This window comes from Gymnogyps californianus, chromosome 7 (genome assembly GCF_018139145.2).
Source record: "Gymnogyps californianus isolate 813 chromosome 7, ASM1813914v2, whole genome shotgun sequence".
NCBI lineage: Eukaryota > Metazoa > Chordata > Aves > Accipitriformes > Cathartidae > Gymnogyps > Gymnogyps californianus.
The window spans coordinates 17,908,550-17,930,015 of NC_059477.1; the positions used below are offsets into that span (position 1 = coordinate 17,908,550).

The 21,466-nt window shown below is 34.6% G+C and overlaps 1 protein-coding gene across 1 annotated transcript in view; it reads left to right on the forward strand.

The window, feature by feature from the left end:
* Positions 1-191: 191 nt before the first annotated feature.
* The window catches only part of CCDC141 (coiled-coil domain containing 141), a 102,834-nt gene continuing 81,559 nt past the window's right edge, over positions 192-21,466 (forward strand). Inside the window, exons 1-3 of the mRNA XM_050900315.1 lie at positions 192-293; positions 1,928-2,050; positions 20,403-20,594. Of these exons, the coding sequence (XP_050756272.1) occupies positions 192-293; positions 1,928-2,050; positions 20,403-20,594 (417 nt within the window). The remainder of the gene's footprint in view (positions 294-1,927; positions 2,051-20,402; positions 20,595-21,466) is intronic.

Sequence of the window (21,466 nt, forward strand, 5' to 3'; positions counted from 1 at the left end):
CAAGAATGATAAACTCAATGGAGTGGCCTATTTTTAACCTCCTGTTCTTTCTTTTGGCAGACTAATCAGTGTTAGCTGAGCTGTTTCACTGAATGAATCCAAGAAACTCTGTTGCTTTCTGAAATGAACAGCGGACCTTGCAAGAGCATTTCAAGTCTGCTTTAACGTATGAAGTCCCATTTTGAAACACCATGTCAAATGAAGCCAGTTTGGAGCAGAAGCTTTCTACAACAACAATCAGTTCAGTTGCTGTTCAGGCTGGGGATGCCAGTATTGTTATAGCTGTACTTAAGGTAAGGCAGCAACTGCTAGCATGTCTGTTCTTGGCTTTCTGCTACTCAGTGATTACCACTACTTTCAAAAGTTCTGTGCAAATGAATAGGTAGCATAAAATGGTAAGGCAAGGTCGTTTAATCAGTTAATATCTAATAGAGCTTCCTTGGAAGTTAACACTTGTTTCTGTTCACAATTTCTGTTTGTGGTTTCTTTTTTTTTAAATAGAATAAATAATTTGGCCAAAATATGTAGGCTCTTAGAGGCAAGGAACTCCTCTCACTTTGTTTAAAAAATAAGAGATAAATGCAGAGTGCCATGGAAATGTGTTAATAAGCATGATGTTACCTTTAATCGTAGTTGAGACTCCTCAAGAATTATTTTTAAACTATACTCTGCAATAATTTTACATAGTAAGTAGTCCACCAACTCCATAAATGCAGATTGTGTGTCTTTTTTTGAAGTATTTGCTGGGGGGAAAAAAAAAAGCTTAAACCTGATAATGAGTGGTTATTTTTGAAAGCTGTGAGTTCTTATCCCATGAGTTTTAGTAGAAGCCCTTGTGTGTATATAGTTGTGCTTATAAGCATCTAAAGGCCTGTTCTATGAGCTGGAACCTGCACCTACAGCTTGCACAAAATTTGGCATGGGGAGTAAAGCTGGATGCCTAGGTACGGAATCCCAGCTGGAATTTATGGGCAGTTTGATTCTTCATCCTACAGGCAACTTGGAAAACACACTAGCCTCAGCCACTAGAGTTTGTCTGTAATGCAGAATAAGGTGATAATGAGTTGGGCTGTCACAATTAGGGTGATTATTCAGGGTGGGGGTCACCTCAGTTGTGCCAGTGGGAAGGTTCTCTCCTATCAGTTCTCACCCTTCTTGGGAGACTGACTCTGCTGCCGCAGGGGAGTAATTTTGTTGCAAGGAGACTTAAGTTTAGGGTGAAGACATTTATTTTTCCCCTGTGTGCTGTGGGAACCATGCTAGCCTCCAGTGACATCACTGCTTTGTTCCTTATAACCACCCTCTCTGAGTTATACTTCTCAGGCTGTAGCAGTTCTGCAACACAGTGAGGAAAGAATTAGCTTTGCTTTGCTGTCAAGCTTCCTTTCTTTGTGTATCCAGGACACAATGGGAGATTGCTGTTTGGGTTCCTATTCCAAAGGCTATTAAGTGTCCCTGCTGCTAGTTGTGCAATCTCTCTCTCTAGTCAGTATACAGGTACGTTGGATCTGTGTGATAGAAATAAGATTTGGGGTTATGGTTTTTGCATCTGCTGCAATATATTTGTACCTTCCGCCCACCCCCCCACCCACCAAGTTTCCTTAACTATCTATGCAATCTTCAGCTGAAAGGGGAGATGAGTTGGAGAAACCTTTATGGCTCATTGTGATAATCTTACTCTTCACAGGCAAAAGCAAAATCGCAGTAGCTATTGGATAAGACTAGAGTCTGGGATTTTGATACCTGTGTCAAATGAAGTGAAGTTTATATTGTATCCTCTGTGTCCTCATTCTGCCATTGAATACATGTTTATGGGTCCCTGTGCTCCTATGATCATGGAAAGTATGTGTGCCTGAGAGTCTGTGTGAGCAAATAAATGAAGGAAAGCTTGTGTTTTCTGAAGGCTATAATTGTTTACTTATTACAGTGTGGAAAACGGGTGAAGCTTCAGCTGGCTGAATCAACACCAAATTTATTAGAAATTGGCAGCAATCAAGATGAGACTAAAAAACTACTGCAAGATCATGAATTCCTCCTAGCTAAACTTAAGGTAAGATGTGATAAGACCACACAAAAATGCATGTAGTCGTTATAGTTCAGGTACAACAGTTGACAGAGCTGCCTGGGCCTCCTGTTTGAATGTGGTTGTTAGGTCAAACTCCATGTAGAAAAAAATATGTTCAGCCTTTGTCAGTGTAACAGATCAAAGGCCTCTGCACTGGAAAAATATGCTCAGTGTTAATTACTATTTTCTGACAACAGCGGTAAAGATGCACTGGTTTTTCCACTTTATACATTACTGTCAAATCAAATGAAAAATTCCTATAGCCCTCAGTAACTGTTAAATATAATGGAATGTCAATTTTTTTTTTTTATTCTCCAATGTTATGAAAAGTTTGATTAGTTTATAACAGCTGTAAACACAAGCAAGCTCTTTGTAAGTGTGAAGTAGATGTTCCAGGCACATTTTTATTGAATATTAATTGATATAAGTTACGGTAAGAATGATATCGTAACATTAGATATTGCTTGTCTTGAGCTAGGAAGATTTTAGCTAAGTAAAAGACCTCAAATCAGATTTTAGCATTCTTGAGAGCAGATTATAACAACAGTGGCTTTTGGACACCAGAGTGACATGCTTGCATGAAAAAGCTGAATTATTTTAAATGTGGATGTTTGACACTGAGAAGAGTCTAAAGGCACATAAGAAGAAATTTTGTTTTCATGTTTTGATAGGGCAGATTGACTTTATATCTGTAGACAAATAAATTCCTCTAAAATTTTGGAGCTGTGCACAGCAACTTACCTTTGATAGATTCCATCTATTTTATTTTTTTGAGATTACGTAAAATTCAGATCTGAAAGAGCAAACATGATCTGGATAGGATCAAGTGCATTTGATCTAATACTAGTGACTATGTGCTTCCCCAGTCATTATAAACCTCAAACATATGTGAGGTAATTTAATACACTATATAGAGAATGTAATCTAATATGGTCCACCGCGTGGATTTTAAATAGTATGAAGAATAGCATTACCAAAAAAAAAAAAACCCACCCCAAAACAAAAAAACACCCAAAACTGAGAGAGCATGGTTCTGCTATCTTACTTATGCAAATGCCTCATCTTTATTGCCATCAGTGCTACACTCAGGCATTCTTGGAACAAGCCACTGTATCCTGTTTGAACAACTCAGAATTAGCTGAGTTCTTACACATTAACAAGAAGAAGCTGAGTTTTGTCTCCTAATTGTCAAAAAAAAAATTTAAAGAGTGGAAAAAGAAAACATAATAATTCCAACCTTTAAAAGAAAAACAAAGGTTCAAATAACATTTTACCATCAAGTCAAACCTTAAAATGTTATATATTTATATTAAACATTGTTTGCTAAGGGGAAGAAAATAATATAAATATTGTTCTAAGAGAGAGCTTGTAGGTGTTACTGAGAACTTGTAAGGACATGAACAAGGACAGTAAAACGAAGTCCTCTCCATAGACTCCAACTTGAAATCATTGTATTAAAGAAAACAGAAAGAAAAAAAGAAAAAGCAAACCCCCCCCCGTGATAGATGAAATCTCTAGATGAATCTCCAAGCTGCTATTCCATTTTTGTTTAAAAATCTTTAAACTAAAATTAAGTTTTGGGTATGTTTATTTTCATTAAAAAATTACTTAAATAGTGAAAAAATTAAATAATCCAAAAGCATTTCATGCTCTCTGATGCTCATTCAAATGTTTGACTTTCTATTCCTATTAGTCTAGATGCATGGGATCTTAAGTTTGCTTTTCTTCTAGCAGTGTTTATGTTGTTTTCTGCTCACAATAAACAGTAAAATAATAAAATAATCACAAATATTTTAGTTAATATTGAGGAAAATGTTAAAATTTTTCACTCCTACTTGTGAGGCCTTGTGACTGATTGCTTGAACCCAGATGACTGAGCCTCATTTGGATCCCTAAAGCTTAATAGATTATATCAGATCAGAAAATTTATTATGCATAAACTGTTAAAGAATGCTTGTCATCCAAATATATCAGGACCAATACTCATTATTTCATGTTTTATACCTGCAGTTCTTGCAAAATTCAGCATTGATTAATGAACAGTCTATAAAAGGATTAAGTTCAAAATTACTATTTTTTTCCTCAGTAGTTTAAGAGCTGCAATAACACAGGACTGCAATGTCATAATTCATACTGACTGTGCATTTTTCAGACATGACCCTTTCTGTCTTATAATAAGCTGTTAACACTTGTCAGTAATTATTCAGTCTTAAGTTACTAAATCCACTCATCAAAAGTTTTTACAAGAATGATTCTCAGTCTTTGAAATATTGATTATAGTAATTTTTTCCACTTTGCATTTGTTAATGAATCATGCATTAGTTATGTGAAGATGGATAAAGAGGTAGTAATGTTTCAGTCTTCAACATTTATGGACATAAAGATTTAGTTACTTATGAGAGGATAAAAAAGAATTTAGAAATGTGGCAGGAGAGGGGTTGAAAAGATGACACAAAATTGCAGTTGTTAGATGGTCTTTGTTTTGATGGTCTCAAGTATATGCAATTCTATTTGATCTTTTACCTTTAGTAAGCAACATAATTTTGTAAATTTTAACAATAATTAATTATACAAATACATGAACATTCTCCCAGCTGCGGTCTTATCCAGTGCAGTTTTTAATTCTTCCATATAGGCTACAAGTTATTATTTTCAGTGACTGTCTTGTTGCAACTGACTCTATCAATGATAGTCTATGGCAGCTTATAACATATTTATTTCTGCTCTTAATTAGATCTTGACATTTGGAATGCATTATAAATAGTCTAAAAAAAGGTAAAGATGAAGCCAAAGTCTTGTGCTCAAGGAAAACCTGTTCTAGTTATGTGGCAACATTGTGATATTTTATCTCAGGTTTACTTATCTTTTTAAAACACTTATATGCAACTGCAGTAATGCTAATATGGCATATAGCAAATTAGAAATATCTTGTTAGAACAGCACATTTATGAAAATGAAGACTTCCATAAAATAAATTATGAATGTCCATCAAAAAAGATCTTTTAATTCAAAATAGTGTATTTATTACACTTAATATTTATATTGATGATAATCTGAATTGCTTCAATGATTAAACTTGTACGAATTTGAAAATTTGCTAAATGCCGTATCAGCTTCGTTTGTTTTTTATCAGTCTGTAACTTTTCAAAGTAAGAAGATTAGAAAGTTACATGATAGCAAGAGGGAAAAAAAGTTTTTTGTTTTTTTTTTTTTCCTACTGTGCTTCATTTAAAAAAAGGGAGGATGGAATCCTTGTTTTTTAATTTTAGAGCTAGAAATGGTTTACAAGTAGAAAACAGTATAATGAAGAATTACTCCACTTGGATCCCCAGGAAATGGATACAATTTTGTATATTGTGGAATTTTTCAGTCACCTGAATTTAAAGTCCAACAGTGAGGCAGCTTTGAATTGTTTTTCTATTTCTCTTTTATTGTTGTAATGCAAATAAATGCAAAATAAATCATGTTTCCTGACAGATACCAATACTGGATACACATATGCTTAACTTCGCTGATTAGTTCAATCCAATTCAAAGTTAAGCATTTGTGCAGGACAGGCAAAAAAATCCTGAACCAGCAATGATTTGAATGTGAAACTAGTCCTGCTTAAGGGAAGAGTTAGATGATTAATACTAAATACATCTTTGGAATCAGTGCAGAAGAAGGTATGGACTTTTAGAAGATAATTTATGGAATAGTTGACCATGCTGGCATTATCCTGTGTTATTTTGCAAACTCATTCTGGGTTCTGATCATCCTTTTGCTTTTTAGCTTCATTATTCTCATCCCGGTATATGTATTGTAAGTTATAATCAAAATATTCAGGCCAAATTCTTTCATCGACTTCATACATTGAGGATTCACAGGTGTTAGTAAGGACAAAATTTGGCACAGTGACCAGTGATCAGTTTATAGTACTTCTGATGCTAGAGGAAAAGGAATGTAAACCAGCTCACTATTCCAGGGAATTGTTTTTGAATTAGCAATGTTAACAGGAGTTAAAAAAACATAAACAACCAGTTTAACACTCAGTAAGGCAGATGGTACTTTAAAGGGTAATAGGAACAGACCTGCTGAATGAGAAAGCAGTAATTTTTAGAACATTTCTTTACTGCTTTTAATGTTCAGAATTATTGTGGTAAAAACTGGTGTGTGTACTTTAGGGCATTAGGAAACAACATATCCAAAATAAGTTTCCTTTGATAGAATGTACTCTATCATACTCATTACTGATTGAAATTTGTTCCATTGAATTTGGAAATTGGTAACACCCTACTATTTTAATAAGCAGAATACATCTTTTGAAAAGGTCCCCATTTCAACTGTTTATGGATTAAGAAACAGACATGTCATTGTTAGTAGAGTTGAAAGAATAAATGCTGAACAGGAAATAGTAAATATGAGACTAAATAAAAAAACATGTACATGGTGTTTACAACATCTAGTTAAAATTCCTTCCAGTGTTCTTGAAATTTCTTTTATATGTATAATATTGATGTCCTTTATAGCAGAAATTATTCTCTTTTTTTTTTGTTGTTGAATTGTCATACTGACTACTAGTAGACCAGAAGATTAATGAAATTTGTTTAACAACAGTGATTTAAGAGATAAACAATAGTTCAATTTCTTAATTTTGTTCAATGATGCCTACCTGATCAGGAAAATTTGTATATATTTGTCATTTGTTCTAGGCAAACTTACAGATTTGTTTTCCTTTGGACATAAATTTGGTGTTTGTAAGTGTTAAAGAATTACATATTCTTTTATAATTGATGAATTCATTTGACAGGTCTAGATGCTGCCAACACTTACATGTATTCATTGTTGCAGGTTCCATGAACTGAAATAAAATGTTTCTTTTGAACACGGTTAAGAATTAAACATAAATGTTTTCAGGTTTGGAATCATAGCCCTTTCTCTTTTTGGTTTGACCCTTCAGTGGTCTCAACTAATATGTTCTGATTCTAAACTAATATATTCTGTTTCTGTTTTGCTACATTAGACCATATCAGCAGTAATAGTTTTGCTAAAAACATCACCTTCTGTGATTTCATGCAAGTCTCCTTCCCAACATTTGCCTCATCCTTGTTTAGACGACCTTCACCAGGTTTATGTATTCTGGAAATGTAGATATATGTATATGTATGTTTTGATATCTCATTCTTTACAATTTCAAAAAAATGTGAGAAGAATCAAAACCAGAAAAACTTGAGAGATACAGTTTCCAGGAGGTAAAATGATATTGATTGCATTTTGCATACACCTTTCTCTGCCTTTCTTCTGTTCTCCATAATTCAGCTGTTTCCAACAGAAGCCCTATCTGGAGATAACATGCTGTCTTAGTGTTTGAATCTCCCAATACTAATGTTTTCTTGATCATTTAAAAAAAAAAAGACTGTGTGTGTGCATGTGTTGCCATGCTTTTGGCTATGACAATGTTAAAATCCCCACTAAGACAAACAGTGGCATTCTTGGTTTGCTTCCAAAGTTCTGGTTTTTATCATGAAAGAGACTGTGGCAGAACCGCTACAAAACAGAAACAAATCTAGCCTATAAACTTAAGTTTAAAACCAACACTGTTATTAATTTGGCTCATGAACCTGAAGATTGCTCGTAATTTTATTTACTTCAATTCACAGAGCATAAATTGCAAAATAGTAATTTATATGCTAATATCCAAGAAAAACAAGTTAGAAAATTACATTCTTCAAAAAGCAATAATATGATCATTTTTTGTATTTGATATCTTTTAAATAAGTCTTTCAGTTATTTCAAGTAAAAATATTTTCATAATGCTTACTTTTCAGTAAATTTGTTATGGAATAAATTGTTAGTATCTTCTGAATTAGTTGCAATTAATTATTGAGGTGCCCAACAGTACCATTAGCAGCAAAGTTCAGGTGCATTTTCATCATAAAGCAGAGCTGATTTTTGTAAGTGATTTGGAAAAAAAAAATATAGAAGGGAAAAGGTAAGATTTAATAAATTTTTTTTTTCAATGTTAGTTCAGCTCACTCACCAGTTTCAATATTTGCATAAACAAAGTTCCCACTGAAATAGTATTTGTCTCAAAATAGTTTTATGACTACTTTCTAGGCTTCAAGTTAATAACTATTTGTGTTGTATAATTTCAGCACTACCTATAAACAAAGATTAATTTTAGCACCATCTCAGTGAGGAAGATAGTTTACACCTCTGAAAATCCCAGGTTACAGTATTCACTGTAAGAATCTGAAGCTGGACCTTTGTACTATGTAAAATATGAGCTAAAGTGTGAAATTTGGCCCAAAATAATAATGAAAAGAAATATAGGGAAGGAAGAAGGAAAGAAACTACTGAGCAGGATCAAGGTTTAAAGATAAACCAGGTATAATTCCATAATTAGGAGAGAAATGTGTGATCCAGTCAGCTGCACATGCAAGTCTGCTCAAACAGTTTGACAAGCCCTACCTTTTTTTTCAGGTAATAACAATGACAGACAGAATAGATGGAAAAGGAACAAAAGGTAGAGAGTTTTCCAAAGTTCTCTCCTTCCAGAGCAATCCAGTGTCCAGTTCTGATGAGAATATTGCTCATTGGGAGCAATCTGATCATGAACCTCATCATGAAATGGTGAACCTGAAATGAACCTGATCATGAAAGGAAGACGGTCAGGAGGAAGCAAATGAACTTCAGTAGAATAATAACAGAAATATTATGAAGTTCAACAATCCAAATATAAGGTCGTGCGGTTAAAGTGAATAGTAAGTATTTCTGTTGCAGCCTTAAGTTTACTACTTGATTGTGGAACAGCTGTTAACCACCATGGCTGTGGAAACAGTCTAGGATCTGATACTTGCAACTATTCTGAAGAGAATTGGGAAGTATGAGCAGAAATTTAGGACTCTGGTCATCTATATTGAAAAAAGCTGACATCAAACTGAGGGTAGGTGCCTAGTAGGGATATCAAAGGGAAGAGTATCATCTTATTTGCTAGAGTGGACTAAGAAAATGTTTTGTCTGGATTAGCAGAACGACTGAGATTCTCATAAATATATTGCATGGGTAAACACCACAGAAGAGCAACTGCTTAAGTTGAAGGCCACTGCTGGCATAGGAATATATATAGCACATGGAGATCATTAAAAGAGGTAGGCTGGAAAAGGTTTCTAACTGTCAGAGCAATGTCCCAAAATAGATTTTCAATGGGAATAAAAGGGGCAAAAATCTTAGGTGATTTTGATTGGGAATAAGAAATATTTGTGAAAAGGACTGTCTGAAATTATTGTTTCTAAGACTCAGGGGCCTGAACTTGATGACCCAGCTGTTGCGTAATCTTAACAGAAGATGAAAATTCATGGATCTTTGTTTTATAGAAGTTATTCACTTCTGAGATTTGATTGAACTATAGCTAATAATTTAAATCTCTGTTGTTCGTGTTGACATAAACTACTGAAGATTGTGAATTTTAGTTATGAATTAGATTGATTCGGGAGCTGCTGCCTGTTTAAGAAGAAATATTGGAGAGTATTTCAGAGGGAAAAGCATATTTTATGATGGCTGGATTCAGGAAGCAAAAAATAAAAACTTTATTGACATGCAATTTTCATTTTTTTGAGATGCAAATCAGTAAAGAAGTTCAGAAAGAGTGAAACATTCTTACCTACGAAATTATGACTGTACCTAATATATTTGCATTTTTAATTTTTAAAATAATTTGAGAATTTTTTAACATGAACAGGAATACATTCTTTTTGTAATGTGACTAGTAGAATTAAGTTTTGCAGATGTCTGCCACTCATGAAAATTAAGAGTGAAAGTGCGGAATTTGATCTATCTTTAATTTATATATTTTCATCTAATACTCTTTGTTTCAGTTCTATGATATGCTAATTACAATTCTGTGGTATGCTATATTTGCATTCCTAATTTTAGCTAGGCCTAGAGTATAAAATTATAGTAACTTTGTACCAAAATACAGTGGCTCCGGTGTTCCTTAGTACTGCAGTAACTAAACAATTATGTAAACAGTATACTAAATTATATATATTCTTAATCATGGCTACATTTCTTACTGTGGTAAAAAATACCAAGACTGCAAACACAAGCGCTCAGAACCGAAGAAGGGACAATTTTAATTCTGTGCTCCCTCAGTCTACAAGGTCTTCCAGCCTCTGAAGCCCCTTGCTGCAAATTGTGTGTGCTAGAGCTCCTCAGCAAAACTTGTACCTTGTAGTGATGTATTCTTCCTTCCTCTTATTTTTAGAAATGATCAATTTTTATGTTTTAGTTGAAACTTTCCAGAAAAGTCCAGTATGGCACAGATCCTGTTACATGAAATTTCATTCTGCTTTGGCAAATTCACAAGCAACAGAGTCTTATAATGAAAGAGAACCATAATTTTAAGCATTGCAGTCTGCATTAGGATTCCATGAACTAATGCTAAAATATCATGACTTTGAATTTTTCCTTCAAGTAAACATACCAACACCACCAGAAGGGTTCTATAGAGCTGTGTTTTATTGTAACTTTCTTGCACTTGTAAGTCAACCTTTCTCTAAACCCCGTCCTCATAAATCTCATCTTTTCCTTTAGTTTCATCCTGACGTTAACAGCTCCATGTGGCTTTTTGGGTTACAACATACTGTATGCTATCCCTTTTAGGCCTCTAGGAAGTTTAAGTCCTATCTGTATCAGTCCTTATTTTCCTCAGGAGTTTGCTGGTCTCTGACAGTGCTTCAAGCTCCCTGATCGCTAGTTATCTTCCTCTGTCTGCTTTGCTTTGCACTTCAGAAGCTTTCTGAATACATGGTAAGAGTGTACTTAAATGTGTACTCTAGAAGGCCAAATTTTGTTTCCCTCCAGAGAGGGAGGGATGTTCAGTGTACAACAATCAGGAAAGGCAAAAGACAATTTTCCCCTCTCTTTCCGTGCTCTTTTAACCGAACATAAAGTACCCAAATAATGGGCTGTGAACAAATGAATACAAAAGCTATACTATCCATCACAGCTTACATAAAAAGATGTTTCTAGACCTTCAGCTATTCACATTCTGTCTTTGCTACAATATCAGACCCAAATGTACCCTGAAAATGAGTGGGGGGAGAGTTGTGTGGCTGCACAACTGCTGCATTACCAGATGGTGAGCATGCACACCACAGGCGTGGGATTGTATCCCTGTTAGTTTCCTCTCCATAAATCTTAACCAGAACATTGTTCCCTTTAAGCTACCAATGTTCTTTTTTGGTATAGTGAATACAGTGGTGTGGAAGTGGAAAGGAAAAATAGCATCTCACATCATAGAAATTGAAATTGGCCTGTGGTTTTTAAAACAATGCTTTTCTGACATGGTTTTACTGAGACCAACAGAAGTTGCAAGTTTGTACAAACTCCTTTTTGAATATATGCTAGGCATTCCTTATATTGTCAGGCTTCATTGCCAGCTCCTCAGAGCCCGGAGAGAAATGTACTGTTCTATTTTTTTGTGTTCACAGAGAATGAAAGTTCATAAAAAGAAACATAGCATATGAAGTGAAAAATACTCTGGACATGTTCATATCATTTGTCAATTAACAATTATATAACAGCACCGCATACTCAGAGCTGGATGAGCTGGATGCATTTGTTTTCTTTCCCCCATTGAAACTGGAAAAATAAAACAAACACAAAACCAGACTTTTCCAGGAAACAATATCCTTCCAAATTTGTTTCTGCTCCATTGAAACAATAAATACATTTTTTATGTATTTATTGAGAAATCATGCAAAGACGTGTAGATGTGGTGCTTAGGGACATGGTTTAGTGGTGGACTTGGCAGTGCTAGGTTTACGGTTGGACTCTATGATCTTAAAGGTCTTTTCCAACCTAAACAATTCTATGACTCTATGATTCTATCGGATTCCAAACCTGATTGAAATAAAGTTAAGGCTTTACTGGAAAGCTCTATTAAGTTAATTTGATTAAAAACCCCACCTCATCAAAATTCAGGTTTCTGTGAAATATTTTGCTTTCCATGAGTCATCATTTTTTGATGGAAATACACTTTTTTCCTCTTACTAAGTTTACTTCTGGACAAGAGACACAAGTTGGAAAAAAGAAAATTCCAATTAGATACTAGGGAAAAAAAGTTTGACCATGAAGGTGGTTAAATTCTGGAACAGGTTGCCCAGAGAATTCTGGAATTTCCATTGCTGGAGATGTTCAAGACTTCATGGCATAAGTCCTTGAGTAACTTGAGCAAGGGGTTGGACAGATGACTTGCAGAGTCCCTTCCAACCTAAATTGTTCTATGATTCTGTGTTGATAAAAAGTTCATATTTCAAAGATGAAAAGTATAAAAACAGTAATATCAGTCTACTCCATTTAAAAATAAACTATTCCCATATGTAGTATATAGAAACTAAAATATTTGAAAAGCTAGCAGTAACTAATGGCTTTGACAGTTGTGGAAAGCATAATTTCAAACTCATGGCAATAAAACCTTAATAGCACTCCAAAGACCATCTCATGTATTTGAACTCTTCCTCAACAAAGTAAAGTTTCCTGTAACATATTTCTCTTTTTTTACTAGTCTGTCTTCTCAAAATGCACCTGTGTTCTGTTGCTGGGGTAACAGACAAAATGACAACTGTTCTCATACTATATTAGGTTTTTGTGGTATTACAGGAGCTATTATTTAAAAAAAATAACATACACAGCTGTTTTAAATGTGTGAACGATTTTCAATAGACATTAAAGAAAAAATTAATATTACGTCTGTATTTCAAAATTTCCATGAATCAGTTATAAAAACTAAAAGGTTATTACACATGGACAATTTTCTAATTCTTTTTTGTAAGTTTATGCACAATGTTTTCACATTTCATTAAATATGGCAGTTTAGTTTGCTTTAACTTTCAAATTTTCTTTTGAATTCATCACACAGTAATTGAATGAAAAAAAAATTTGCATGAAGCATGACTGATAGTTTTCAAAAGTTTTCTCTGTGTCTTAGGGATTATGTGCCTCACAGCTAATCAATTACTGGAAAATATAGCATACTGGTCAGGTACAAATGTTAAATAACAACCTGTTCAGAAAAAAGGCTTCTAAAAGAAGGAAATCTACTTCTGGGCCCTATGCCAATTTTACAGTGTCCATCCTGAGTAGTTAGGAAAGATTTAACATTTGAAATGTCTTTTTAATATGTTGAAGCTGATGTAGTATTAGGATAAATGCATGTCTAGTTTTATTTCAAAATATAAATTATTCAGCTCTTTAAAAAGTCAGATTTTGCCAAGAAATTCCAAATGGAGCTACCTCAAATGCCACCTGTTTTTCCACAGTGTATTCAGGACAGCTATGAAAGTGGTATGATAATTTGGGGAAAATTAACCTACTAGTGACAAGCAATCTGTGTGTGAGGTTCTGAAAATATTTTACCTTTTTTTTTTTAACATGTCAGTATTAAGTCATGACAATTATTTCTTTTCACAGATTAATATTAAGATGTTGAATTAGTAAAGAGACTATCAGTTTCACATACTCATTTAATTCCTGTTATACTATGTTAGTTAGAGAGCCGGTCTAGAATGTTAAGAAAATCTCATGCTGGGTAATTAATGAATGCCACTACTTTTATGGAGTTGTTATGCATGCAACTATTTTATGCCTCAGTAAGAAAGAAACATAATAATGGCTTCTCTTAGTGCTTTACTTTGTCAGCTTTTTATCCAGTAGTATTAAAATGGCTGTTTTAGAAGTAGCATTTATTTTTTAGACATATTGATAGTGTTCGACAACTGCGCTCTCAACCTGTTCTCTGCCCTTTCAGTCCAATGATATTCATGGACAAAATAAGATGAAGTACTTGCTACTGCACTCAAAATTCTCTGGAAGAAAATACAGATGTTTCATGCTACGTAGGAAATGACACCTCTCTGTATACCTTAATTTATGGACAGAGGCTATCAATTAATTGCTTCTCTGTTATGTTTATTTTATTAAACAGAAGCTGTCAATACCTTATCTGGGAGATGTGGTACTTTAGTGGTAAGTCTACGGATACTCAAAAAGATAAAAATGTTTTACAAAGTCTCCCTTCACTTGTTTCATGAACTAGCTTCTCAGTATGCTTTTTTCTGATGATTCAAACATCCATCATGGGTGTGAAAGTGATTTAATTGCTACTACCTGAGTGTGAAAAAACACTGAGGACCAAATTCGGTTTAGAGTCATAGCTATTCCTGATGAAGTAAATTCAGATCCTGGGTCTTCAATAGCATGATGGGAGAGGTCTGTAGGACTTTCCCAAGGCATGTGGGAATCTTCTGAATTTCCTCAGCAGGGTCTACCAACATGGGTCTTCTAAAGCCCAGACAGAGTTAAAAGTTATCTTTAGTCTTCTTTCCTTTAAAATAGCCTGTCAAAGGGCAGCATAAATTCGATCTGCCTGCTGCTGGGGGTTTGTTGGGTCTTTTGTGGTTGGGTTTGTTTGTTTGTTTGTTTAGTTGTTTTTTTAAGTGCTGGTCATGGTCTAACACAAAATGAATTTTTTGTTTCCTTGAACCGACTTGAGTAAATTTTCAGTAAAACTTTTGATAAAATTAATAAACTGAAGAAATTAAGCAGATCACAAGCTGGTTAAATGCTTCAAGATGTTAGCCTGCTCTAGTCTCTTTGGAAGTCAGAGGGTAGACCAAAAGAGCTAAAGCAGCATTGATTTCCTTGCACCCTAAGGATGAATGCTTATGCTTTGGAGTGCAAATAGACTTGTCAAATATTAGGATATAGAGGTAGAAGAGTGGATTTGCATATTCTAGTAAACATTGTTATTTGGCCATGTTCTGCAAAATAAAAATACTACATGTAAGTGTGAAAAAAGCCTGTAAGGACCATGGAGCTATACATGCAAACAATGACTTTCAGCTAACTAATGACCAAATTCCAAATCAGAGATTTCTGTGAACGGTTGCAATAATTATGATGGGAAGTTTAAAAAAAAAAAAAAAAGAAAAAAGTAATTTTTATTCATCAATTCAGTTAGCTAGCATAAAGAATGTTGAATTGAAAGTACTTGAAGATAGAGCACCCCGTAATGGTTGCTTAGTTTGAGAGATTCGCTGACTATCCTCCTAATAAATGCCTCCAAGCATTTGTTAGAAAAACGGTTATTTGTGCAGAGTCTGCAACAAGCAGTTTATGTCTATAAAAGAGATGCCTAGGAGCAGCATTACATGAACTACCCAAATGATTCTGCTGTTGTTGTTTTAGCACTGTTTCTGAGTTGCCAATGCAAGAAGGCAGTGATTTATTCTGCCTGTTCATCCAGGATTTGGTACTTTTTTGAAGCTATTGAAAGTAAGATCTAGTGTGAAGTTTTACTATCTCAAGAAAAGCAGAAATGATCAACGTGTTTTCATTGGCCAGGAAGGGTAAAATGCTGCTCACTGCACATTTTTTATTATACAGGAAAACTTTATTGGTTTGGGAGAAACTGCTAGATATTTTTAAAGAGCTGTTTAAGTTAAACTCTACATAAAAATATGAGTGAATTGAACATTAGCAGGTTTACTGAAAGACAGGTTTTTCATATAGCAAAAAGCAAACCAAACCCTATAATGATTACATAAAATTATAAAGTAACAGAAATATACCTTAAAAATTCATTGCTTATTTATCCTCCCCCCCCCCCCCCCAACTTTACTTGCTTTGACAGGTTTTAAGTATTTCTTAAATGTGCTGTACAAAGGTTAAAGCAAGGCAGTTCCTTGGCCCCAGAGCCAAGAAAGCAGGTTTTTTTTCTCTCCTATGAATAATATGTACTGCCTGATAAATATCTCATCAGCTGTGGAACAAGCATGGATTTTGTAAGAACTGCAGTATAACTTTATTTCCTGCACTATATTTTGGTTTGGGGTGGTTTTTTTTTTTTAGCTAAATTGAAGTTTAGAAATTAAAGTTTATGAATTAAAATTCAGATTGCACTGAAAGCATAAATAAGGAAATCCAATTACACTTAAATAGAGCAGGATTAGTTCAAATAAGTATATTAATAATTCTAGCTGTATATGCTACAATTATACTTCTTTAACTATGCCAGTAACTTTAGATATTCTTGTATATTTGCATGTAAGTGATTGTGAGCAATGAACAGTTTTGCAAGCTCAAGACAATGCCAAAACTCTAATTGGATTCCGTAAGTAACAATTTCTTCTGTATATAAGTGAATGAAGGTGGGACCATGAAATTGTTCAACCAGCAATGATAAGGTAAGGGAGCAATTGATAGATGTCTGAAGAAATTAAACAATATTGTGTACGGTAATGAAAAACTTCTGCATACTTTGCAGCATATGGATAATGTAGTAAATGGGTTACTAGAAACCTATATTGTTTCTGTTTTGAATGTTATGAGTTCTGACAGCAGGTCTATCTTATGCTTACACTTTGTGTAGACATCTGTGAACTAACCGTAAATCAACTAGCTCAGACATAGCTAACAGTGTAGCAGCAGTAGTATGAACCACAATTACCTGCCGCTTCCACTAAAATCATCTGCCAAACTTTAGTTGTATACCTTTAGAAACCTTTCTAGGAAAGCTTATGTGTCTGAAAAGCTAGTCAAATTATCCTTGACTGTGTCTTCATGGTAACAAAAACATTGTTTTATACTGTGCTTTTACTGGGGTAGCCTTTTAAAATCATCTTGCAAGCAGTTTGGCTGTGTTTTCAAAATAGATTTTGAGAATCAATATCTACGTCTCTTTTAAAGGAATGTAAATGTCATATCCTACCTTTATGTTGTTTGTGAAATGTGATGAATGATAACAGGAACAGCGGGCATTAGAAATAAATTTGAAGACTAAAATATATTTATTGAATGTATAGACTATTTGAAGAGCAGCATATTATAGTTATGTGTGCTCATTTACCTACTGGCAAATGGCTTCAATTAAAGAAATTGTTCATTAGTATTCCTTGTGCAAAAGCTTAGAAACAAATTTAGAGGCATAATAAGTAAGATTAGAATGAAATAGCACGTGAGTCTACCAATTTTACTAGCATTATATAACACAATAGAAATGTGACTGCACTATTAATGCCGGTTTGCCTTTGATGTGCTTGATCTGTTTTTATTGTGAAAATGCTGTGTGTCTGAAGTTAACCAACAAGTGGAAAATAGAGGATGGGGCCTGAAAAGATGGGTAAAGTGGCCTTCCAGATGAAGTAACTTCCTTATTCCTGTTAGTATTGTATTGACCACTGGAGGTTTCAAGACCTTACCTAAAATGCAGTGTTCTCAAACAAGTGAACAACGCAGACAGAGATGTGCCCTGTTACGCAGCCATCATGTCTGTAGGTTACTTCTGAAGGCAATTACCAGTGGGAAAACCCCCCCAGACCTTCATTATTTTCAGTAAACTGTAATCTGTTTTCTAAGAGAGGTAGGAATACTATATACTACCTTTCCGCTAATTTCCCAGTTCCTTGGTAAATATCAGGGAAAATAATCCCTGACTTTTTGTCGGTTTTAACTGAAAACAATGACTGCTAGCGTACTAAATCTCCAGATTTATTTTCTAGCCATCACTTAACCTTAAAGTGAGCTTTTTATTTTCAGCAGAATGATTTTGACTGAACACTTAGAATTCTGATGTCATTTTACGGAATATCTATTTCAGGTGTCTCATAACTTCATTCTCCACTAAAAGCCAATACTCCTTACAGGATTGTTTATCCGATAATAAGACATAGTCTCCATTTGCTGAACTTCTGTGATGTCTGAAAGAAGTGTCACAATTAGGAAACCCAACAAATAAAGGAAGGTGCACATAATGAATGGAGTCATGACAGCAGAATTTCCCATGGTTTTATTTTTTAGCTTATGGCATTCACTTTTTCAAATGAAGTCAAACTTACCTGCTAAAAGCAAATGCTTGGCATAAAGAAGTTTGAAAATAATTTTACATCAAAAATATTGGTAAAGCATTTTCAGCTATATCTTGTAAGCACTCTGAAGTATGTCTACATTAACCTCATCCTACCCTGCTGTCACAGGGTGATGAAGTCACTTCCTTGTGTATTTCATTCATTCATCTTCTGTCATGAAACTTTTATTCTACACTTTGGCCTTAAAGCTTCCACAAGACTTTCAGAAGACCTTTTCTTCTAGGTGCTAGGAAACAAAACAAACTTCTTTTAGATCTGTTAGCCAGGATTCATCCAACACAGTTTGCGCTTGGCAGTTAGTACTTGGAGTTTAGGCTTTTTTTGAGATAGAACAAAGAACCAAGGCTTTGTTGGCTCTGAAGAGATTGTGCATATATTTAGGAAAATCCAGTATTAAATGGACAACATAATTTTTATAGCTTTGACAGTATAAAAATAATTGAGAAATAATGGTGCAAACCAACAAAAGAAAAACCAAGAAAGAGTTGAAAGAACTGTGTTAGATTGCAGTGAAAGATGGATTTTCATTTAAAATTTTCATGAGCTTGGTTCATTAACTTACCATTATCATTGTTTTGATGAAGCTGGGTTTTAAATTTTATTAATTGTACAACCATATAATCTCTGCAGTTTAAAAATTATCATGAGTCAGTGCTGCTTTTTTTTATTTCTAATAATAAGGATTCTGACTGCTGCATGTAAGACTAGAAAAACACCTGCAGCAACCCTTAGTTACCTTGTCAGCTAGATAAATATTCTTGAATAAAAGTTGACTGGAGTACTTTGGATTAGATTCCCAAGGCCAACTGTTTTTCCTGATCTGATTCTTGTCTCATTGTGGTATGATGGAGATATAAATCAGCTGCTCTCAATAGTTACATCAGATTTGCATGGAGTAGATACTGTCAATGACCTCATTTAAAGTCAAAGCATCATTTTAAATAAATGTTAATTAGATTTCTACTTAAATACAGATCAGGTAGCATTTGGGGGATTTGAGATTTTCTTCTCATATTATGAGGCAATCAGGATGGGGATTCAACAGAACAAAAAGTATTGGTTTTACAGGATTAGAAAGCAGCAGTTCCTACTCCTGGTATTCAGAAAACAAAATGGAGTGTGTATTGTTCTCTAGAACACTGGCTTTTGATCAGATGTTCTTTTTGATGGGTTTGTTACCAAAAAATAAGCATGCATTTATGTTGCTGATAATGACTTTTCTATATACTATAGAAAAAGATAGGTTTGTTGGAGCTGCTTTATGCCTGTTAATTTTACCACTGTTAGTTTTCATAGTTGGCTGTCTGTAAAGTTAAGTTAAAATAATTTCATTCTTTTTTTTTCAAAGAAAGAATAAAAGTTCCATAGTTTATTATACTGTTCTTACAGTATTGCTTTTAGAGAGAACTGATGAGCCTCTTCAGTTCAAGCTGACATCTTTGTGTAGTATACAAGGTCTAGGGAGGACTGGAGGTTATGGTTCTGTGTTTAAAACAATAAAGTTTTCTGCAACTTCCTTTTTTCAGTTGGATCCGTCAGGAGAATGTGAAGTTTTCCAATTCTTTAGCCTTTATTAGTGTGTGTGTGTCATGAGAATGAGTTATCATAGATTTTAATTTGCCTAATATAGATTTCTTTTCCCATCACACATTCATGTGATAGCACCTGTAATAACAGCAGAAATTGGCACTTTATTAATTCATGCTCATGATAAAACCTGAGATGGGGGGGGGGGGAGAATATAGAACAAATGCTGATCAATTTTCCTGACACACTAAAGATTTTTAACATAGGCTGGAAATGGCCCAGCAGTTGTCTTTCTCATGGTGTGATTAGTAAAAGGAATGAAACACAGTAGAACGATTTTCTTGACAATAGAGTATTATTTGGTGGCCAGCTTGAGCAATGCAGTGAGCTGAACTTGAAACATTGCATAAATTTGGTGTTTTTCTGGAGAATATGCGCATATGTTCAAGCTACTCCTGTCTGGATTGTGTTGAAGTCATCAGAGACTTATCAGTAAGTTACCTTACAAACTTTTAAAGCCTGTAATGCTGGGTAATGTAATATGATGGCATATGAAAGAAGATCCAAAATATCTGCATTGCTACCACTTCCAGGAAGATCTGTGTTTAAAGAGACGTAAACCCATTTGAATTTACATATTAGAGATAGAATGATAAATTCTCTTAACACTTGTTTTTGTAAAAAATATTGCCTCTTAAGTGCAGATGAAATTCAGAAGCTTGTTATGAAACATGCAGGAACAGCTACGCTCCTATCACTAGGAACTGGAAATAAAGCAGGAGCAGGAGACTTGTGGGTAGTTTATCAGACCCACTGAAAAAGTATCCTGACACCAGTATCAGCACAGTGTTTTGGATTCTGTTTACAGATTTGTTTGTTTGTTTGTTTGTTTTTCTTCTCAGGCTTTGGAAGACCAGGTATGGGACCTGCTGCATGAAGCAGACAAGGCTGCAGAGGAGAACAAAGAAAAGAGTCAGGTTTATGATGCCATGGCAGAGACCCTTGGGGATGCATGGGATGCCCTCATCATTATGTTAGAGAAGCGACAGGCACTTCTGGAACTTACTTCAGTGTTCTTTGAAAATGCTCTGGAGGTTTGTATTTAAATCAAATTACTCTCAATTTGAAACCTCCCGCATCTTACAGGTACTCTGTCCATTGTAATTTTACTCTGTTATATATGTTCATTGCATTCCTAAAGGTTGAAGCAATTACGAAAATAAAAGTCTCTAGATGCATCCTTCCCTTTCCACCTTCTGGATAGTTCAGGATGAAACTGAACAAAAAACATGTAGATTTTAAGAAATATCTTAGTCATGATGTCTCCAAAATTTGTACTTGACAGAAAATGACAGTGAAAAATGGAACTGGACCAAAACCTAAAATATGTAATTCAGTGGCTATGGACATTCTGCAGAATATCTTTCATTCCTTATGATTCAAATTATTTGGCATTGAAAGAACTAAATTCTCAGATGCCTTCATTAATGCTTACTGAAGATTGGCCACTGAAGGTTTTACACCAAAATATCCATACAGATATTGTAATTATGTAAACTAAACATTAGTCTAACTTGCCAGTCCTTTACCTGAGACTTCCATGTGCAGATGTGCACAAAAGAACAATTGTATGAGCCCAGAGACAGATTTCAGAGTGTTACCCTAATTCACTGATACACAGGGAGCTAAAGCAGAGAGGGACTCCATGCCCTGCAGGTGTGTGCTCGCTCTGTGTAGCCTCACATTCAATTCTCCCCACATTCCTGGAGCTTTGAAGAGTTTGGTAGTTCTCCCTGATAATTTTGTTTCTACAATAGCCCGGTGCCACCTATAAATTACAGAGGCAACCATTCTACTGCTAACTGTCCTAGGAACTCCAAGATCAACAATCTACTAATTATTGTGTCCTGGCGATATGTATTATACAAAGAAATTAGTACAGAGTTAGCTTAAGTATCACTATGAT